Source organism: Acomys russatus, chromosome 8 (assembly GCF_903995435.1).
Source record: "Acomys russatus chromosome 8, mAcoRus1.1, whole genome shotgun sequence".
Lineage (NCBI taxonomy): Eukaryota > Metazoa > Chordata > Mammalia > Rodentia > Muridae > Acomys > Acomys russatus.
In genome coordinates this window covers 70,143,821-70,160,811 of record NC_067144.1, presented here as the reverse complement: position 1 = coordinate 70,160,811, position 16,991 = coordinate 70,143,821, and the positions used below count along the sequence as shown (strand labels likewise).

General features: G+C 44.6%; 1 protein-coding gene across 1 annotated transcript; it reads left to right on the top strand.

Moving 5' to 3' along the window:
* The first annotated feature begins 368 nt into the window (after positions 1-368).
* Positions 369-15,927, top strand: Tmem50b (transmembrane protein 50B). Its single transcript, XM_051150268.1, has 6 exons — positions 369-495; positions 3,949-4,061; positions 7,062-7,129; positions 9,809-9,901; positions 11,756-11,813; positions 15,845-15,927. Exons 1-6 carry the CDS (start codon positions 397-399, stop codon positions 15,888-15,890), a joined length of 477 nt encoding a protein of 158 aa, XP_051006225.1. The 5' UTR covers positions 369-396; the 3' UTR covers positions 15,891-15,927.
* Positions 15,928-16,991: the final 1,064 nt, after the last annotated feature.

The window sequence follows — 16,991 nt, the reverse complement described above, 5'->3', positions numbered from 1 at the left end:
TTGCTATATAGACCAGGCTGGCCTGGAACTCAGGGGTCTGCCTGCTTCTCCTCCTGAGTGATGGTGTTAAAAGCGTGCACCAGCACACTAGCTAGGTGTTTTACTTCTTGAACGCTTTCCCTAGGGCTGGGGAGGTGGCTCAGTGGTCAAGGGCTTATATTGCTCTTCCAAAGGACCAAGTTTGGTTCCCAGCACCCATGCCAGGTGGCAGAGCAGCTCCAAGGGATCCTGTGAGTTCTCCTCGTCCCTGTGGACACCCAACCCCCGACAATACAGACATACACATTAACAAAAGTAAATAGTTTTTAGAAAGCGTTTCTTTAGGTTGATTATTTTTTGTCTTTTGGATTGTAGGAAGCATTACTTAAAGAAAACATCTATGCTTACGGAGTAAAAATGGCAGGCTTCCTGGATAACTTCCGATGGCCGGAGTGTGAATGTATTGACTGGAGTGAGCGAAGGAATGCTGTGGCCTCTGTGGTTGCAGGCATATTGGTAAGTGAGGTGTGTTGGTGGTATTATGCCTTTGCATTTGTCTTAGAAATTAATGTCAGTGTCCTTAAAGGGGAACTGCCTTGTAGAATTATCTCACTGCTGCTGAGACAGGCAGTGCTGTTAGGTAGCCTGGTGGGGTTCATTGTGTAGTCCAGGCTGGCCTTGAACTTCTCATGTTCTGCCTCTACCTCTCAAGTAGTGAGGTTTCTGGTGTTTGCTGCTACCCTAGGCTGTGCGCAGTGCTTGCTCTCGGTAAGCACTTTGCCGACTGAGCTACAGTCCCAGCCCCATATGCATGGGTTTATTTGATTTGGAGAATGTCTTAATTTTGGTATCTTTTCTTCAGTTGCAGCACTTACCACAGTTTTCTTTTCTTTTTCTTTTTCTCTTTTTTTTAACTTAGTGAAACAATATTTGTAAATACTTTAAGGTCCTCCGAGATTCAGAATTGAAGTCACTCAGAGTTACTGGGACCCACTGACAGTTGGGCTGTGTGGACAGTGGTTAGAACTGAGCCACAGCACTGGACACCCAGAAAAGGAGGAGTTCGTGGAGGAGGAAAGTTTTCTGCTTTGTTTGGTTTTGAGACAGGGTCCCGTGTAGCCCAGGCTGGCCTCAGACTCACTGTGTATCCTAGGCTGGCCTTAAGTCTAGGATTGCAGGTGTGAACCTCAGAGTGGGCTTCTTTCCCTTCCTTCTGCCTTGTTTTACTTAAATCATTTTTTATTATGGAAAACATTAAGGCTGTAAAGGAAGCAGCTGTAACAGCCCCTCTCACTCGCACACCTGTCCTCTAGCTTCACCAAGGTCTTGTTTTGTTTATTTACTTCAGGACAAGGTCTTCTATAGTTGAGGACCCGCCTGGCTCCCAGTCCTGCCTCTGCTTACTGAATACTGGGGTTCTGGATAGAGCCATCTGGGAGCTTTATCTTGCTGCTGTTATTGTTTTGTAAATCATGACCTGACCAGTCTTTTTTGGGGGGGTGGGGTGGGGAGGGGGGGTTTCGAGACAGCGTTTCTCTGTGTAGCCTTGGGTGCCCTGGACTTGCTTTGCAGACCAGGCTGGCCTCGAACTCACAGCGATCCACCTGCCTCTGCCTGGTGCTGGGATTAAAGGCGTGCACCACCACTGCCTGGCTCTGACCAGTCTTATTTTATATTCCGTGGACCTCCTGCCTCTAAGGTAGAAACGATCAATTACTAGATACTGATTGCGGACTTACTCAGTGGTCCACTTAAGCACTGCTTGTGCTGCCCACTCGTCAAGCATGGCTTCACTTGCTGTCCAGAACAGAATGACCTGGAGAAATAGCTGAAAGATGGATCGTTGCCCTTAACAACCTGCTGACTGTCACACATACTTCTGTAAAATCTGGCTTGCTCACCTGTCCACCTTGCAGTTGAGTATAAGTGAGAATGCATGCTGGACCTTGGATCAGGACCTTTCGGGAACTGTCCTGGCTTCTGTCCACCCGTCACATTGTCTTTCTTCCACTCCCATCGGTGTTGGAGTACATATTCCAGAAAATTCTAGAAACTCTTTTTCTTGTCTTGTTTTGGTCTTTCTTTCTTCCTTTTTTTTTTTGGTTTTTCGAGACAGGGTCTCTCTGTGTAGCCTTGGCTGTCCTGGACTCACTTTGTAGACCAGGCTGGCCTCAAACTCATAGCAACCCACCTGCCTCTGCCTCCTGAATGCTGGGATTAAAGGCATGCGCCACTGTGCCTGGCTTTTCTGCTGTTTTTTTTTTGTTTTGTTTTGTTTTTTTAAATTTCATTATCTTTTATATTTTTTTAGTATGTAACCCCCCTGTCCTTTGGAAGCAGGGTCTTGTTATATGGCTTAGGCTGGTCTCAGTTTTTTTGTTTGTTGGTTTGGTTTGGTTTTGCTTTTTAGATACAGAGTTTCTCTGTGTAGCCCTGGCTGTCCTAGAATTCATTCTGTAGGCCAGGCTATCCTCAGACTCACACAGATCCACCTGCCTCTGTCTCCCTGAAGCTTTCTTCTCTGAACAGCCCACAAGCTTCTGCCTCAGCAGCCAGTGCCACAGCTCCAAACTATAAGGCCGGCTACTGTTATAGCATGCACCACTACCACCCAGTTGACAGGTCTCAAATTTGAGGTCCTCCTGCCTCTACTGCTCAAATATTGGAGTTACAAGCATGTATCACCTTGCCTGGCTTTCTCTCTTTTTTCCTTTCTTTTCTTTCTTTCTTTTTTCTTTTCTTTTCTTTTTTTTTTTTTTTTTTGAAACAGGTCTTACTGTGTAGCCCTGGCTTACATAGAACTCACCCCAAAGTCCAGTATGGCCTTAGCTGGAGGCAAACCTTCTGCATGCTGGACAGTAGTCATGAGCCGTCATGCCCAGGGCAACTGGTTCTCTCCTACCGTGTGCATCCCTGGGGTGGAACACAGGCTCTCAGGCCCAGAGGGATGTTCACCTGCTGAGCCATCTGGCCGCTCCTGGTCCTTTGCCCTTTTCACACAGGGGCTCACATATCCCAGGCTGTGCAGTGAAGAACAGCCTTGTTCTATTTCACCTGGAGTGTGCAGTGCTAGGGATTAGGCCAAGGGCCTCATGCATGCCTGAGCTCTTCCAGTCAGCTCCATCCCAGGCAGGATAGCCCTCAAAGGGATTGCTCCCTGACTTTGCTTTTTAAACATTAAGCACTTTCCAGGTTTATCTGTTATTTTACTTGAGAAAAGAGTTTGGAGGTTGTTGGGTGGTGGTGGCACACCGCCTTTAATCCCAGCACTTGGGAGGCAGAGGCAGGTGGATCTCCATGAGTTCAAGACCAGCCTGGACTAGAGCAAGTTCCTGGACAGCCAGACCTGTTACATAGAGAAACTCGGTCTCAAAACAAAAACAAAAACAAAAAAAGAGTTTCGAGGTTTTCCATAGATGTTTTAAAATGAATTTCAAACTATCTTAAACATTAAGATTATGTAATTTTCTTATTTTGTCAGTTTAGAAAAGGGTTCTTACACACTGTCCTCAGTTTCTCTGGGACAGGCCTTAGCACCTGTCTGTTTAGGTATGGTCAGTTTGGTTGACATGGAAACCTTACATTTTATAAACTCCTGTCCAGTCAGCTACAGGGTATATAATTAAATGACATAAGCTATAACAGCAGCCGGCCTTATAGTTTGGAGCTGTGGCACTGGCTGCTGGGGCAGAAGCTTGTGGGCTGTTCGGAGAAGAAAGCTTCAGAGCCAGGGAGCATCGGTTACTGAGGAGGGCTGCTGCTGGCAGGATGGTGGAGGGAGGGAAGGAGCCATCCACAGGTGAACCCAGCGTACTTGAGTCTTACACCATCAGTTGAAAGGAGCTAACTTCTTACCGCTAGCACCCAGGGCATGAGTGCAGTGTTCTGTTCCCTCATGCAGTGGGGAGGTAGGCCACTGAAGAGCAGATGCTGTGAGCTCAATGTCCTGCCCTCTCGGGCTTTGTGCAGTTTTTTACAGGTTGGTGGATAATGATCGATGCAGCGGTGGTCTATCCTAAGCCTGAGCAGTTGAACCATGCTTTTCACACGTGTGGTGTGTTTTCCACACTGGCTTTTTTCATGTAAGTGTGAAGTGATTCTCAATTCAGCATTGCCTTTTGAAAAAAAATAGTCTTCTTTAACCTTTAGTGATGTTTTTTTTTTTTGCTGTTGGGTTTTTTGTTTTAAGATTTATTATGAGGGATGGGATAAACATTGAGATGTAACAAGAATAAATTAATAAAAAAAAAAAAAAAGATTTATTATGTAAACAATGTTCTGCCTGCATGCCTGAAGAGGGCGCCAGTTCTCATTATAGATAGTTATAAGTCACCATGAGCCATCTCTCCAGCCCCTGTTTTTTTTTTAAAGATTTATTTCTTTATTATGTATACAATGCTCTGCCTGCATGTGCACCTGCAGGCCAGAAGAGGGCGCCAGATCTCATTGTAGATGGTTGTGAGCCACCATGTGGTTGCTGGGAATTGAACTCAGGACCTCTGGAAGAGCAGACAGTGCTCTTAACCGCTGAGCCATCTCTCCAGCCCTGTTTTTGTTTTTTGAGATAGGCTTTTCTGTGTTGTCCTGGCTGTCCTGGAATTCACTCTGTAGACCAGGCTGGCCTTGAACTCATAGAGATCCGCCTGCCTCTCGAGTGCTTGGATGAAAGGAGTGCAGCACCAGTGCCTGGCCCTTTCATATTTTTTTAGAAACAACTTCTAAACTTTATTGATGAACTCTTCTTTAACATGATGAATTTATTTCCCTTTTATTGAAAGTCTTTTTTTAAAAATAAATTTAATCCCGGCAGAGGCAGGCAGATCTCTGTGAGTTCGAGGCTAGCCTGGTCTATAAAGCCAGTCCAAGACAGCCAGGGCTACACGGAGAAACCCTGTCTCAAAAAACTAAAAAGAAAAAAAAAAAAAAAAAAAGATAAGAAAAGAAAAGAAAGAAAAAACTTAAAAGACCCACCAAAGTTTTCCAGTTGTTTTGTGCATTGGAATGCCGGACAAACCTTAAAGTGATCTAATCAACAGAGACAAAGCCTCAGACTAATTTCACTTGAGTTAGTCTTGCCTCTGTCCAGATAAGAGCAAGTGCAGTCAGAGAGTATATGGGCAAAAGCCGAGCACTTAGGAAGGTAATGTATTGTATGAGACCTGAGGTGCTGCCAATTTTATTGTAGATATGCTATTGTTTTTTAATACTGCCAAGAAAGAAAAAGTGTTATGGGCTGAAGAAACAGCTCTGTGGTTCAGGGCACTGTCTGCTTGTACAGGGAACCCTGGTTCAGTTCCTAGGATTCAGGAGTGACTCACAGCTGTGTATTACTCCAGCTCAGGGAATCTGATGCCCTTTTCTGGCCTCCTCAGGTACCAGGCACACATGTGGTACACAGACATATATTAAGGCAAAACACCTCCCACACAAAATAAATACATAAATAAAATGGGGACAGTCTACTTTTTGGAGCTGACAAATATAATCCTCAAATCCAAGGAGAAGTGGTGCATGACCATCTTATGGCTGCTAGAAAGATGTGACTAAGTTCTGTACTCATTCTTAGTTACACACGCAAAAAAGAACCTTGGGATGGCAAGATGGCTCAGCGGGTGATGGTGCTTCCTGCATAAATAAGCCTAGAGCCCTGCGTTTGATTCTCAGAACCCACATTAAGGTAGAAGGAGCGCCAACTCCACAAAGTACTTTTCTGACTGCCACATGAACAGAAAGGTACATGTACACACACACACTCATGCACGTAGGCACACATGTACGCACATAACAGTACATGTGGAAGACACATGCACAGACACACAAGCATGCACACATGCTCATGTTCACACATAAAAATTTAGAAAAACAAAACAAAACTTGATTTATTTATTTATTTTGAGATAGAGTCTTACCATGCAGCTCTGGCTGTCCTGGAGCTCGCTATGTAGACCAGAAGGTTTTGTTGTTGTTGTTCTTTATTTATTTATTTATTTTTTCAGAAGGTTTATATTATGAAAGATAAAACTGTTCATTCCATCCCCCCTACAAGCAAGCACCCCCTTCTGTCAGCACACCCTGCCCTCCCTCCCCCTTTCCCCTTTTCTCTCTCAGCTTAACCTCCGCCTTGTGCATGGTAAGCATGCGCTTTCACACTAAGCTACACCCCAGCACCTATTTAATTTTTTAAAGTATTGTTGTCTTATTTAATGTGTACAGGAGTTTTGCCTCAGTGTATGTAAGCATACCACATGTATGCAGCCCCTGTGCCGGCCAGAGGGAGCACTGGACCCTCCAGAACTGGAGCTACAGATGGTTGTGAGCTGCATATGGTGCTGAGAATCAAACCTGGATCCTTTAGAAGAGCAGCCAGTGCTCATAACCACTGAGCCATCTTCAGCCACACCTGTTTAATTTCTAATTATAACAGGATAGCTTAATATCTTCTTTATTAATTCTTTATTAAAATGGGGTAGCTAGCCGGGCAGTGGTGGCGCATGCCTTTAATCCCAGCACTTGGAAGGCAGAGGCAGAGGCAGGCAGATCACTATGAGTTCGAGGCTAGCCTGGTCTACAAAGCGAGTCCAGGATAGTCAAGGCTACACAGAGAAACCCTGTCTCGAAAAACAAAAAAAAAAAAAAAAAAAAGGATATCTAACACTGAGTCATCTGCACATACATGTGTAAAGTAGGTAAAGGAATGAGAAGCCACGTGTGGTGGCTCACACCTTTAATTCCAGCATTCAGGAGTCAGGGCGATGGAGAGAGCTCTGTGAATTGGAAGGCAGCTTGGTCTATATACAGTTCTACGTAGTGGGACCCTGTCTCAAAAGAAATAAAAAAGAGAAGGGGGGAAGATTAGCTCTTGTCTCTGGAACAAGCGATAATCTAAGTGTGTTTTCTGGGTCTGCTTTAGTGAAAAACAATAGGACTAATATTTCTATGCACTAGGATTTCTACTTAACTACTTAGCTATCAAAATACTAGCTCTAGTTAGGAAACAGACTATTTCTCTTCTAAATGATATGTAAACACCTATGTATATTTGCTGACATGAAAGCTTATTGGCTGATTTTGTATCTTTTTAGGATAAATGCTGTGTCCAATGCACAAGTGAGAGGTGACAGCTATGAGAGCGGCTGCCTAGGAAGAACGGGTAAGAGCTGAGGCTATGGCGGGATGCTCACAGGATAAGGACAGGTCCAGAGAAAAGGCAGAACCTCCTCAGCTAGAAGAGGGTGTTAGATCCTCTGGAACTGAGGTTTGGTGCTGGAGGCCTCCCCCAACCCCAACACACAGAGTTTGGGGGTCTTTGCTGACAGGACAGTGCAGAGGAGATAGAAGTAAGTGTGGCAATGGTCAGGGGAATTTAGCAGCTCTGACTGTCCAGCAGTCAGCTCATTCTGTGGCCCTGACCACGAGCAACCGGGTGCTTCTTATTTATACAAGTCTCACAGCACAAAGACAGACTAATGACTACTCAAGTAGTATAGATGTGTTTGATTTTTCATTACATGTCCAAGATTACCAGTTTAGCCAAAATAGAAAATACAAACAGAACAGATATTACTACTTACTACTACTACTATTAGCAGCCCTGTAACTCCAATTAAAAAATCTACAGATGTCTCTTCCAGAGTAAACACATTTATTATATGACAGCCTGTTTTTCGGTTGCCAATGTTTGTAGCTTGAGAGTGCTCCAGACATACAGAAGATATCTGAACCAGTCTTTTTATGAATAACAAATACTAATACCTAACCCTTTTTTTTTTTCTATTTTGCAACAGGGTTTTTCTGTGTAGCCTTGGCTGTCCTGGACTCACTCTGTAGACCAGGCTGGCTTTGAACTCACAGCGATCCACCAGCCTCTGCCTCCCAAGTGCTAGGATTAAAGGCGTGTGCCACCACGCCTGGCAGTAACTAACTTTTTTTGCTCTATTTTTCATCATCTATTCTATAAAGTAGGAAAAGTTTGTTTTAGTCAATATATCCCATTTACGGAATTTTATTCCTCCAGGGTGTACCCTGTATGACTCCCTATCTTAAACTACATTTTTCAGAGAGCACTAAGCCTGTAATAAAAAGAGACCTTGCATCTGTAGCCTATTCTGAACAGTCAGGGCTTGTCAGTTGTCTCTGTTTACCCTGCACCAGTTACACTGTTTGCGTTAGCTCAGGGGCAGACACCCCAAGAGGATTGCTGGAGTAACGACCTCATCTAGCTATGTGCTTGTCTGTGCTTAACATCACCAGGGCATAAGGAAGACTTCCAAATAGTGGCCAGATGAAGTTAATTTTAGGATTTTCCTAAAAAGACTCACACACAATTTTTCTCAGGAAAAGACAGAAACTGAATCATAAAGCAGAAAGTTCCCAATAGTGCAACACACAGAGACCAAAACCCAAAGCTACAGATAGAAGGACAGCGATTGCAGCAATCCGCTCAGCGTTGCTGGGACTGTGTTGAGCAGCTGTGCTGGCTTCATGACTCTTGCTGTTTCCAGTGGATATGGCTGTGCCATGTGTGTTCCAGTGGGCATGGTTGTGCTAGTAAGGACAGCTGCGAGCTGCCCTATGGGTGCTGGGACCTGGACCTGGGTCCTCTGCAAGAGCAGCCAGTGCTCTTAACAGCTGAGCCATCTCTCCAGCCCTATTCCTTAATTTCTAAGACAGGGTCTCTCATTGATCCTGGAGTTCATCAATTTGGCTGGCAGTAGGCCTGCCTGTTTCTACCCACTCAGTGGACACGTGTACTGCTGCACTGGCTTCTTGTTTGGTTGTTTGGTTTTTTCTTTTGTTGGTTTTTTGTTTTTCAAGACAGAATTTCTCTGTGTAGTCTTGGCTGTCCTGGACTTGCTTTGTAGACCAGGTTGGCCTCAAACTCACAGTGATTCACCTGTCTCTGCCTCCTGAGTGCTGGGATTAAAGGCGTGAGCCACCACGCCCAGCTCCACTGGCCTTTTATTAACATGTAGGTGCTAGAGATCTGAACACAGATCCTCACACTGTGCAGCAAGCACTTAGCTAACTGAGCATCTCCCAGCAGACTTCCTCTGTTTTATTGAGAACAGGCTGTAGGCCCTTGGAGAGGAGCCACCTACACTTACACCCTTACAGACACGCGCACATGCATATCCAGGGAGATTTTTAGGCCCATCAAGCTGACAGCCAAGACTAGCCATCAGTCCTGCCTTCCAAACTGTGTTGGATTCACTTGAGCATCCAGACAATTGTCACTGGGGTTCTAGAAGTTCAAACCCCAGGCTGAAAAGACACTTGTGGCCCTGAACCTGTCAAGATAGCGTGTAGGTTGGCTTCCTTGTAGCTAGAGAGCCATCTGACGATCTCTAGAGACAGCTGTTGTGTGATGGTTTGGGTGTGCTGTGGAAGCTTGCCACTGAGTCTCCCTGGTGCCACTCCTATCTGCTGGCAGTGGCCATCTGACACAGCAGTTATTTGATTATTGATGCAACAAGTGACCTTTCAGTTAGGGTTTAATTTAGTGAATTAAGCCAATGTAGTGAAATAGTTGTCAATGCTATTTGCCTAACTTGCTCAGATATTACCTTCAAAGTTGTTTAACCCTTTTAGCTTTTTGTTTTCTCTCTTTTGGTATATATATATGTGCGTGTGCTTGTCTACATATGTGTGTGTGCATATGTATATGTGTATGCATGTGTGTGCGTATGTGTGTATTTTAAATCATCATTCCCTTCAGTGTTGTAGCAGGAACACAGAAGACACACACTAAGTCAGCCATGTAGTGCTGCACGTCTGTAGGACATTATGGATCCTCAGCGTGAGCCCGGCGTGACTCCTTGTGCTCCCCCAGGTGCCCGCGTCTGGCTGTTCATCGGGTTCATGCTGATGTTTGGGTCACTCATTGCCTCCATGTGGATTCTCTTTGGTGCATATGTTACTCAGAGTAAGTGTGCATTTCTCCTTTACGTTACAGGTGGGCTTTGTGTTTGTCTGAGTCTGTCCGGTCCGTTTGGAGTAAATATTAATGTGATTATTGAATTAGGTTAAATTCCTTGTCTGTGAAAGACACACTAACTAATAAAACCTGTTTTGTTTTGTTTTCAAGACAGGGTTTCTCTGTGTAGCCTTGGCTGTCCTGGACTCGCTGTGTAGACCAGGCTGGCCTCAAATACACAGAGATCCACCTGCCTGTGCCTCCCAAGTGCTGGGATTACAGGCGTGCGCCACGACACCTGTTTTATCACATTTATGCTAAGTATCTGAAGTGCTTTATTGCAGGAGTAGATTTGAATTAGTGTGCCTGGCTGTGGGATGCTGGGCCAAACCCAGCCGGAGGTGCTACAGAACATCTATTAGTTTTTAGTTTGTTTCCAGACTAAGAAGTCAGAAGTGGAACTGGAAGTAGAAAGACAGCATTAGGCAAATTCATCTGAGAAACAGACAAACCGTTGCCGCTGGCAATAAGCCAGCATTCCTGTGCAGGGCCAGCAACCTTTGCAAAGGCTGTGCTCATGTCCTGGGTCTTTTGTTTTTATTTTTGTTTTTCTGAGACAGGTTTTCTCTGTGTAGCCTTGGCTGTCCTGGACTCACTTAGTAGACCAGGCTGGCCTTGAACTCACAGTGATCCACCTGCCTCAGCCTCCGAGTGCTGGGACTAAAGGCATGCGCCACCACGCCCGGCCCATGTCCTGGGTCTTAATCTTGAAAACCAGTGCACAGTGAGAAACTTCTCAGTTATAGTCTTATTTTATTTCATCAGTGTTGCTCATTATTTATAGTAGCAGCTACCATTTATGTATACACTGAACATCGCTAATCTGATTTGAAATCCAAAATTGGAAACATTTCAAGACTGACCTGATTCCACAAGTCTTGAAATCAACCCATGTCCTCCTGACCTGCAGAGATTGCAATCAAAACTGGTGTACTAAAAACATTCTATAAAATCACTGTCAAACTGTGTATAGAGGTACATATGTGACATAACTGAATTTCATGTTCACACTGGGTCCTACTCCCAAGATATGCACGTGCAAGTACCCCAAGTCTATACAGTGAAATCTAATCCCAAGCATGTTAGTTAGATAAGGCGTATGCACCTGGTCCATTAATGGTCAAGTACTGTTGCAGCCATTGCACAGGGTCACCATTTAATCCCCACACCCCTTCCACAGATGAGAAAACTAAGACCCTGAGATTTAGGAACCTCCCCAAGGCTGTGTGTTTAGTCAGCAACACCAAGAACTCCGCTCAGACCTGGAGCTCTTCAGCTGACCTGCTGTTTTGATTTGCTATTCTCTCAAAAGCTTGAAATATAGGCCAGTTTCTTTATCATGGCCCATGGTTTTTACATCAATAGTTAGTTTAACAAAATTCCTATCTTCCTGAGTCAGGAACCCCCTTCTTACTTCTCTGTTGGCCTAATCAGGGGAAGGTGGCACTGTTTTGTGAGTTTGTTTTTGAGACAGTGTCTCACTGTTTCCCAGGCTGGCCTTGGTTTCCACTGTTTCCCAAGCTGAAGTGACCCTGCTGCTGCAGCCTCCACGTAGCTGGGACTGTGTTGCCCGGGCCTGGCACCTCTGATGTGGCCTGAGCCGTGTGAGTTAGACAGAGACAGCCAGATGAGTTCACTGACCTTCATCTAGAGTAAAAGTCATCTTTGGTTTTAGGGAATACAGGTATTTGTTTTGTTGTAGACATCTTAGAGTTGATGCATCAATGTCCTGATAACATGTCACTCAGAGCACACAGCCTCTCCACAGTCTCTCCACTAATCTGTCCCACTTCTTGTGTGCAGACATCGACGTTTATCCTGGACTAGCTGTGTTCTTTCAAAATGCTCTTATATTTTTTAGGTAAGTTGTCTAATTTCCTATTCTTTTATATTTTAAAAAAGGTTAATTTTATGTGTATGCATGAGTGGCTGCATGTATGTGTGTGTGTGTGTGTGTGTGTGTGTGTGTGTGTGTGTGTGTGTGTGTGTATGTATGCTGGTGTGGTGTCTGAGGAGGCCTGAAGAGAGCATCAGATCCCCAGGAACTGGAATTGTGGGGGGTTGAGCCACCACATGGGTACTGGGAACCACACCTGGGCACCTCCAAGAGCAGCAAGTGCTCTTAACTGGGGAACCATCTTCCCAGCTCCACGTTCCTAATTTCTCATTTACAGAAATGTCAACAGCATCCCAAGAGTGGCATGGCCATGGAACATTAGTGAGAACCTTTTAGCCAGGTCCTGCTGTGTGCCAAGCCCTGGCTCATCTGGGTGCTTTATATGTTACCCTTTTGGTGCCTACTAATGCTTAAATAAGTAGCAGGAGCTAGTCTCATTTTATGGTGTGGCAAGCTCCTGAAAGACACAGCAGGTAAATGCAGAGCAGGAACTTAAATCCAGCTTGTTGCTTTCACAGCCTCTGCCTTGCTTAACAAAAATCATGCAGATTTATAAGAAAGAAAAAGGAGCAGGTGATTCTATGAGTTTGAGGCCAGCTTGATCTACATAGCTGGTTCCAGCTAGGCCTGCACAAAGACAAAGGTAAAAATACTATATACAGAACCTGGTGAGACTTTAGTGTTCTAGACAAAGTTAGTGTAAAAATAACATAGTATTAAAAATATTTCTGAGCCAGGCTTGGTGGTGCACACCTTTAGTCCCAGCACTGGGGAGGCAGAGGCAGACGGATTGCTGTGAGTTCACTGCCAGCCTGGTCTACAAAAGTAAGTCCAGGATAGCCAGGACTGTTACACAGAGAAACCCTGTCTCGAAAAACTTATATATATATTTCTTAGAGGAAACTTCTAAAAAGCCTCTCATGTGAAACCTGTATGTTGCACTTTTCCAAATGGACATCTGTTGATGTCAGCATGGCCATTTTAGCTGACCACGTAGAGGACTATCTTTCTGCCCAAACCAGAGGAGCTCAACACTAAAGACTTTTGTTATTGGTTACTAGTTGTAGCAATATGGCTATGGTGTGGTACAGTTTTCTGCATATTTCTTATGTTTGGGGCTTATTGCATTAAAAATATGAATTTAGGGCTGGAGAGATGACTCAGCTGCTAAAGGCTAGGCTCACAACCAAAAGTAAAAAGAAATATGAATTTATAGGTGCCATAAAGTTCAGACTTTCAAGCTAATACCTCTTTGAATATTTTTCTGTCCATCTTGTCTTTCTTAGGTTCCAGGTACATTTATAATAATCCTAGCAGACGGCGATGCCTGCTCTGCTTCTCCTTTCATCATCTTCTCCTTCCTCCTCTTCTCTTTCCCTTCTCTGCTTCTCCTCCCTCCCTTCTCTTTTGCATCCCTTCCCTCAACCTTCCTCTTCCTGCTTCCCCCTCTTTTTCCCTCCCCTCTTCTTTATTCCCCCTCCTCTTCCTCTACTCCCGCCATCCCCAATAATACAGGACCTTTTTTATGCATATGATTTAATTCAATTTTTAAAATTCAGTGGCACGTTGTAAACATGTCAGCTCTGGAATGCCTCAATTTTCAGGTAGCTAAGTGGATTGTGTAAGAAAGCGAGGACACTTTTAGCTTCTATTGAGTATTTTGAGTTCCCCTGAATATGAGCCAAGTGACGACATTACAACTGGGCGGGTTTCTATATTTTACAAACAATACTGCCCTGTGTCAGTGAAGTTTCAGACAAACAGCCCCATCATATCCAGACAAAGGTGCTCTGGAGTTCCCAAAGCAAGTGCTGTGAATGCCAAGGGCTTGTGTTAATGTAGGTCGTGATTAGGGATTGTTGATTTTTGCTTAATTTGTAGCACTGGCAGCTGCCTGCAGAATATTGCATTTTAAACTGTAGGCTGCCGCCAGGGCAAATCAAGGGAGGGGGACTTTTAAAAGCCAGCAAATTAACTATTACCTTTTAAGAACCTGAGCAAAGGCTAGCCCTCAGGGCTCTGCAAACAGTACTCCTGCCCCATTGATCTAGAATTCAGTCCCCAGTACAAAGTGAGACTGCCTACAAATACAGCATCTTTCTGTGTTGCCTAGGCTGGCCTTAATTCCAGTGATCTTTGCGTGAAACTCTGGCCTTAGCATCTGGGAACAGAGCAGCCCAGCTCTTACACTTGCTCAAGTTGCCACAGCTCCGAGGCTCCCTGCCCCTGTGTTCTGCTTTTCTGTTGTCTTCTTTCCATGCCCTTGTGGATGGTTTCCAGTGCTGTCTTGAGCCCACTGAGCTGAGCTGCAGTGTCCAGGTGGACTGCTCACTCCGGAGTTTTCAGCCCTAGAGGCTCCACTCAGGTTTTGTGTTGTCCCCTTGTCCCTCCTTAGCATGCTTGCATCTCTGTGCCTGTGCTGTTTTTATTTATTGACTATTTCTATTTATTTCTCAGTTTGGGTTTTTTTTTTTTTCCTTCAATTTGCAGCATTCTATGCAGTTTGTTGGGGTTGTAGTTTGGTGTTCTGTTTTGAAAGTATTTTTGAGTCCAAGTTTCATGTGTAGTGTGACTAATCTTGTGTGTCTGGCCCTTGAAAGAATCCCCAGTTGCTAGTCAACTGTCCCTTTAAGAATAATTAGCCCTTAGAACTGCTTGACCCTATGACCTTCAATGTTGGTTGCCCTTGGATTTTTGGGAACAGGAGAGGATATAAAAAACCAACAGAGGCTGAGAAAGAGAGATTGAGTAGAGTGAGAGGAGAAGGCAGTTGGTGCAGAAGATATAAGAGACAGTCGGCCAGGAGATGCTGAGCTGAGCGGATAGGCTAGGACAGTTGTTATAGTTTGGAGCTGCTAGTATTGGGAAGACTGGGAGAAGAGATTGTTTAAGCACATATTAGGGAGCTGAGGGAGGAATGGTTGGGAGAAATGTTTGAAGGGGCTTGGCTGGATAGAAACTGGGGAATGGTTGGGAAAGAAATTAGACTCAGCTGCCCACCTGTAACCCCAGTACTTGGGAGGCAGAGACAGGTGGATCTTTGTGAGTTCAAAGTCAGCCTGGTCTAAAAAGGGAGTTTAGTATAGCCAGGGCTACACAGAGAAACCCTGTCTTGAATGCCCCTCCCCCAAACCCACAAAATAAATTAGACTCAGATATCTCTGTCTCTCTCTGTGTGTGTGTGTGTGTGTGTGTATGTGTGTGTCCTTCCCCTCCTCTTTCTCCTATCTTGTGTTAGGGCGTGAAACCAGGGGATAAAGGTTGAAAAAAGAAGAACCCACAAAGTAGCAAAGACCAGGAACAAGTAGCACCCAATGTGGAGCTGGAGCTGTTTGTAGGAAAAAAGAAAAAGAAAGAAAAGAAAAAAGTCACATCCTGCATTGTTGTATCCCAGGCTAGCCTCAAGCTCACTGTAACTGAGGATGACCCTGAACCCCTGATCCTCTGGCAGCCTCAGCATCCTCCAGGTGCTAGGCTGATGGCTTCAGACCTCCTTATCTGTTACAATAGCTGTCTTGTGCCACTCCTTCCCAGCATGCATGTGTGTGGTTGGACTTTAACATGCATCAGCCACACACCTCAGTAGACTCTGTCCCACAAGGAGCATGCTTGTCATTTAGACTCAGCCGTATTCCAGCGCCTAGCCAGAGGCCTGGTGCATACCGGTATTCAGCAGCCTACAGGAGTCACTAAGGGGTGGAGAATTACATCTGCTTGCTTCAGGATATTTCCACGATCACAGCACAGGTAGAGGTGCTCTTAGAGCTGTAAGGTGGCCTGTACCCACCAGCAGCCACGGGCAGCCCCTCTCTTGCACACTCCTGCAGAGCTGTCAAGGCCTTACGTAGATGCTCTTTGTCCAGACATGGCTGTGCATCTGCTTTACAGTGTGCGCCGATATAGATAAACGATAGTGACCTGCCCAGCAGAGCCGCTTAGGGTGTGAACTGTGCTGCTTGTTCAAGTCTCTCACAGCATTACCCATCCCTTTCTAGCACCCTGATCTACAAATTTGGAAGAACCGAAGAGCTCTGGACCTGAGATCACCTTGCAAACCACAGCTTCTACACGTAGTTTTTTTTTTTTTTTTAATCTGTTATAATTTCTATATTGCCAAATGGAACAGATTGTGCAGTCAGTGTTTTATTTCTTCCTAGTTTTGTGCCCCAAGTTTTGAATTGCTTTTGCAAAATGTCTGTCTTGGTTTATTCACTGACTAGACAAGTTAATACGTATATAATATATGACTACATAATACATGATGCCGAATAGCTGAGGTTTTTTTGTTTTGTTTTCTTTTTGTTTTTTTGAGACAGGGTTTCTCTGTGTAGCCTTGGCTGTCCTGGACTCACTTTGTTGACCAGGTTGGCCTCAAACTCACAGCGATCCTTCTGCCTCTGCCTCCCAAGTGCTAGGATTAAAGGTGTGCACTACCACCGCCTGGCTGAATATCTGTTTTTTTATTCCCAAGACTAAGGTTGATGTGTATCTTGAGTCAGGTTACGTTGTCTTGGTGTTCAGAGGTAAAACTGCTTTTGGTGTTTCTGATGTTTGCAAACACGCAAAATACACAGCTGCTCTTCTCTAGAAGAAGTACTGAGCAGTTAGAGACGGTGTTTCTGCCAGGTGTCATTTATTTTGGTTTAGAAATGAGGTTTTTTTAAAAAGAAAAAAAGTTTGTGTATATGTATTAAAGAACTGGACTTTTATATGAAAAATTTTTTAAATGCCCAAAGGACTAGTTTGAGAGCCCCCTTTAAAAAGAATTTCTCTGACATGACTTTCAGTTGAGAAGGGATAACATACAGATAAACTCCATTTTTTAAGGGTAATGTAAAAAGACGGCAGGCAGCTGAGTAGTGTCTTACCAAGCAGCGTCAATGTTCTGGTGGTCTTGGATAGCTCACCACCATTTGGTGTTACACACTCAGAGCAAGTGACCCTGAGACAGGTGCAGGTTAGACAAATGTCACAAGAAGAGGAATAAATGGTTAAAGACTGCTTCCCAAAGGACATTATGACTCATCAAAAAGTCAGACATTTTATTCACTTAGGTCTTGACTCTTTCTGCTGTAGCCCTCAGGCTTTGGTGACATACAAGTGTCGTGTATTGAAAGGTCACACTCTGCTAGAAGCTCCTTC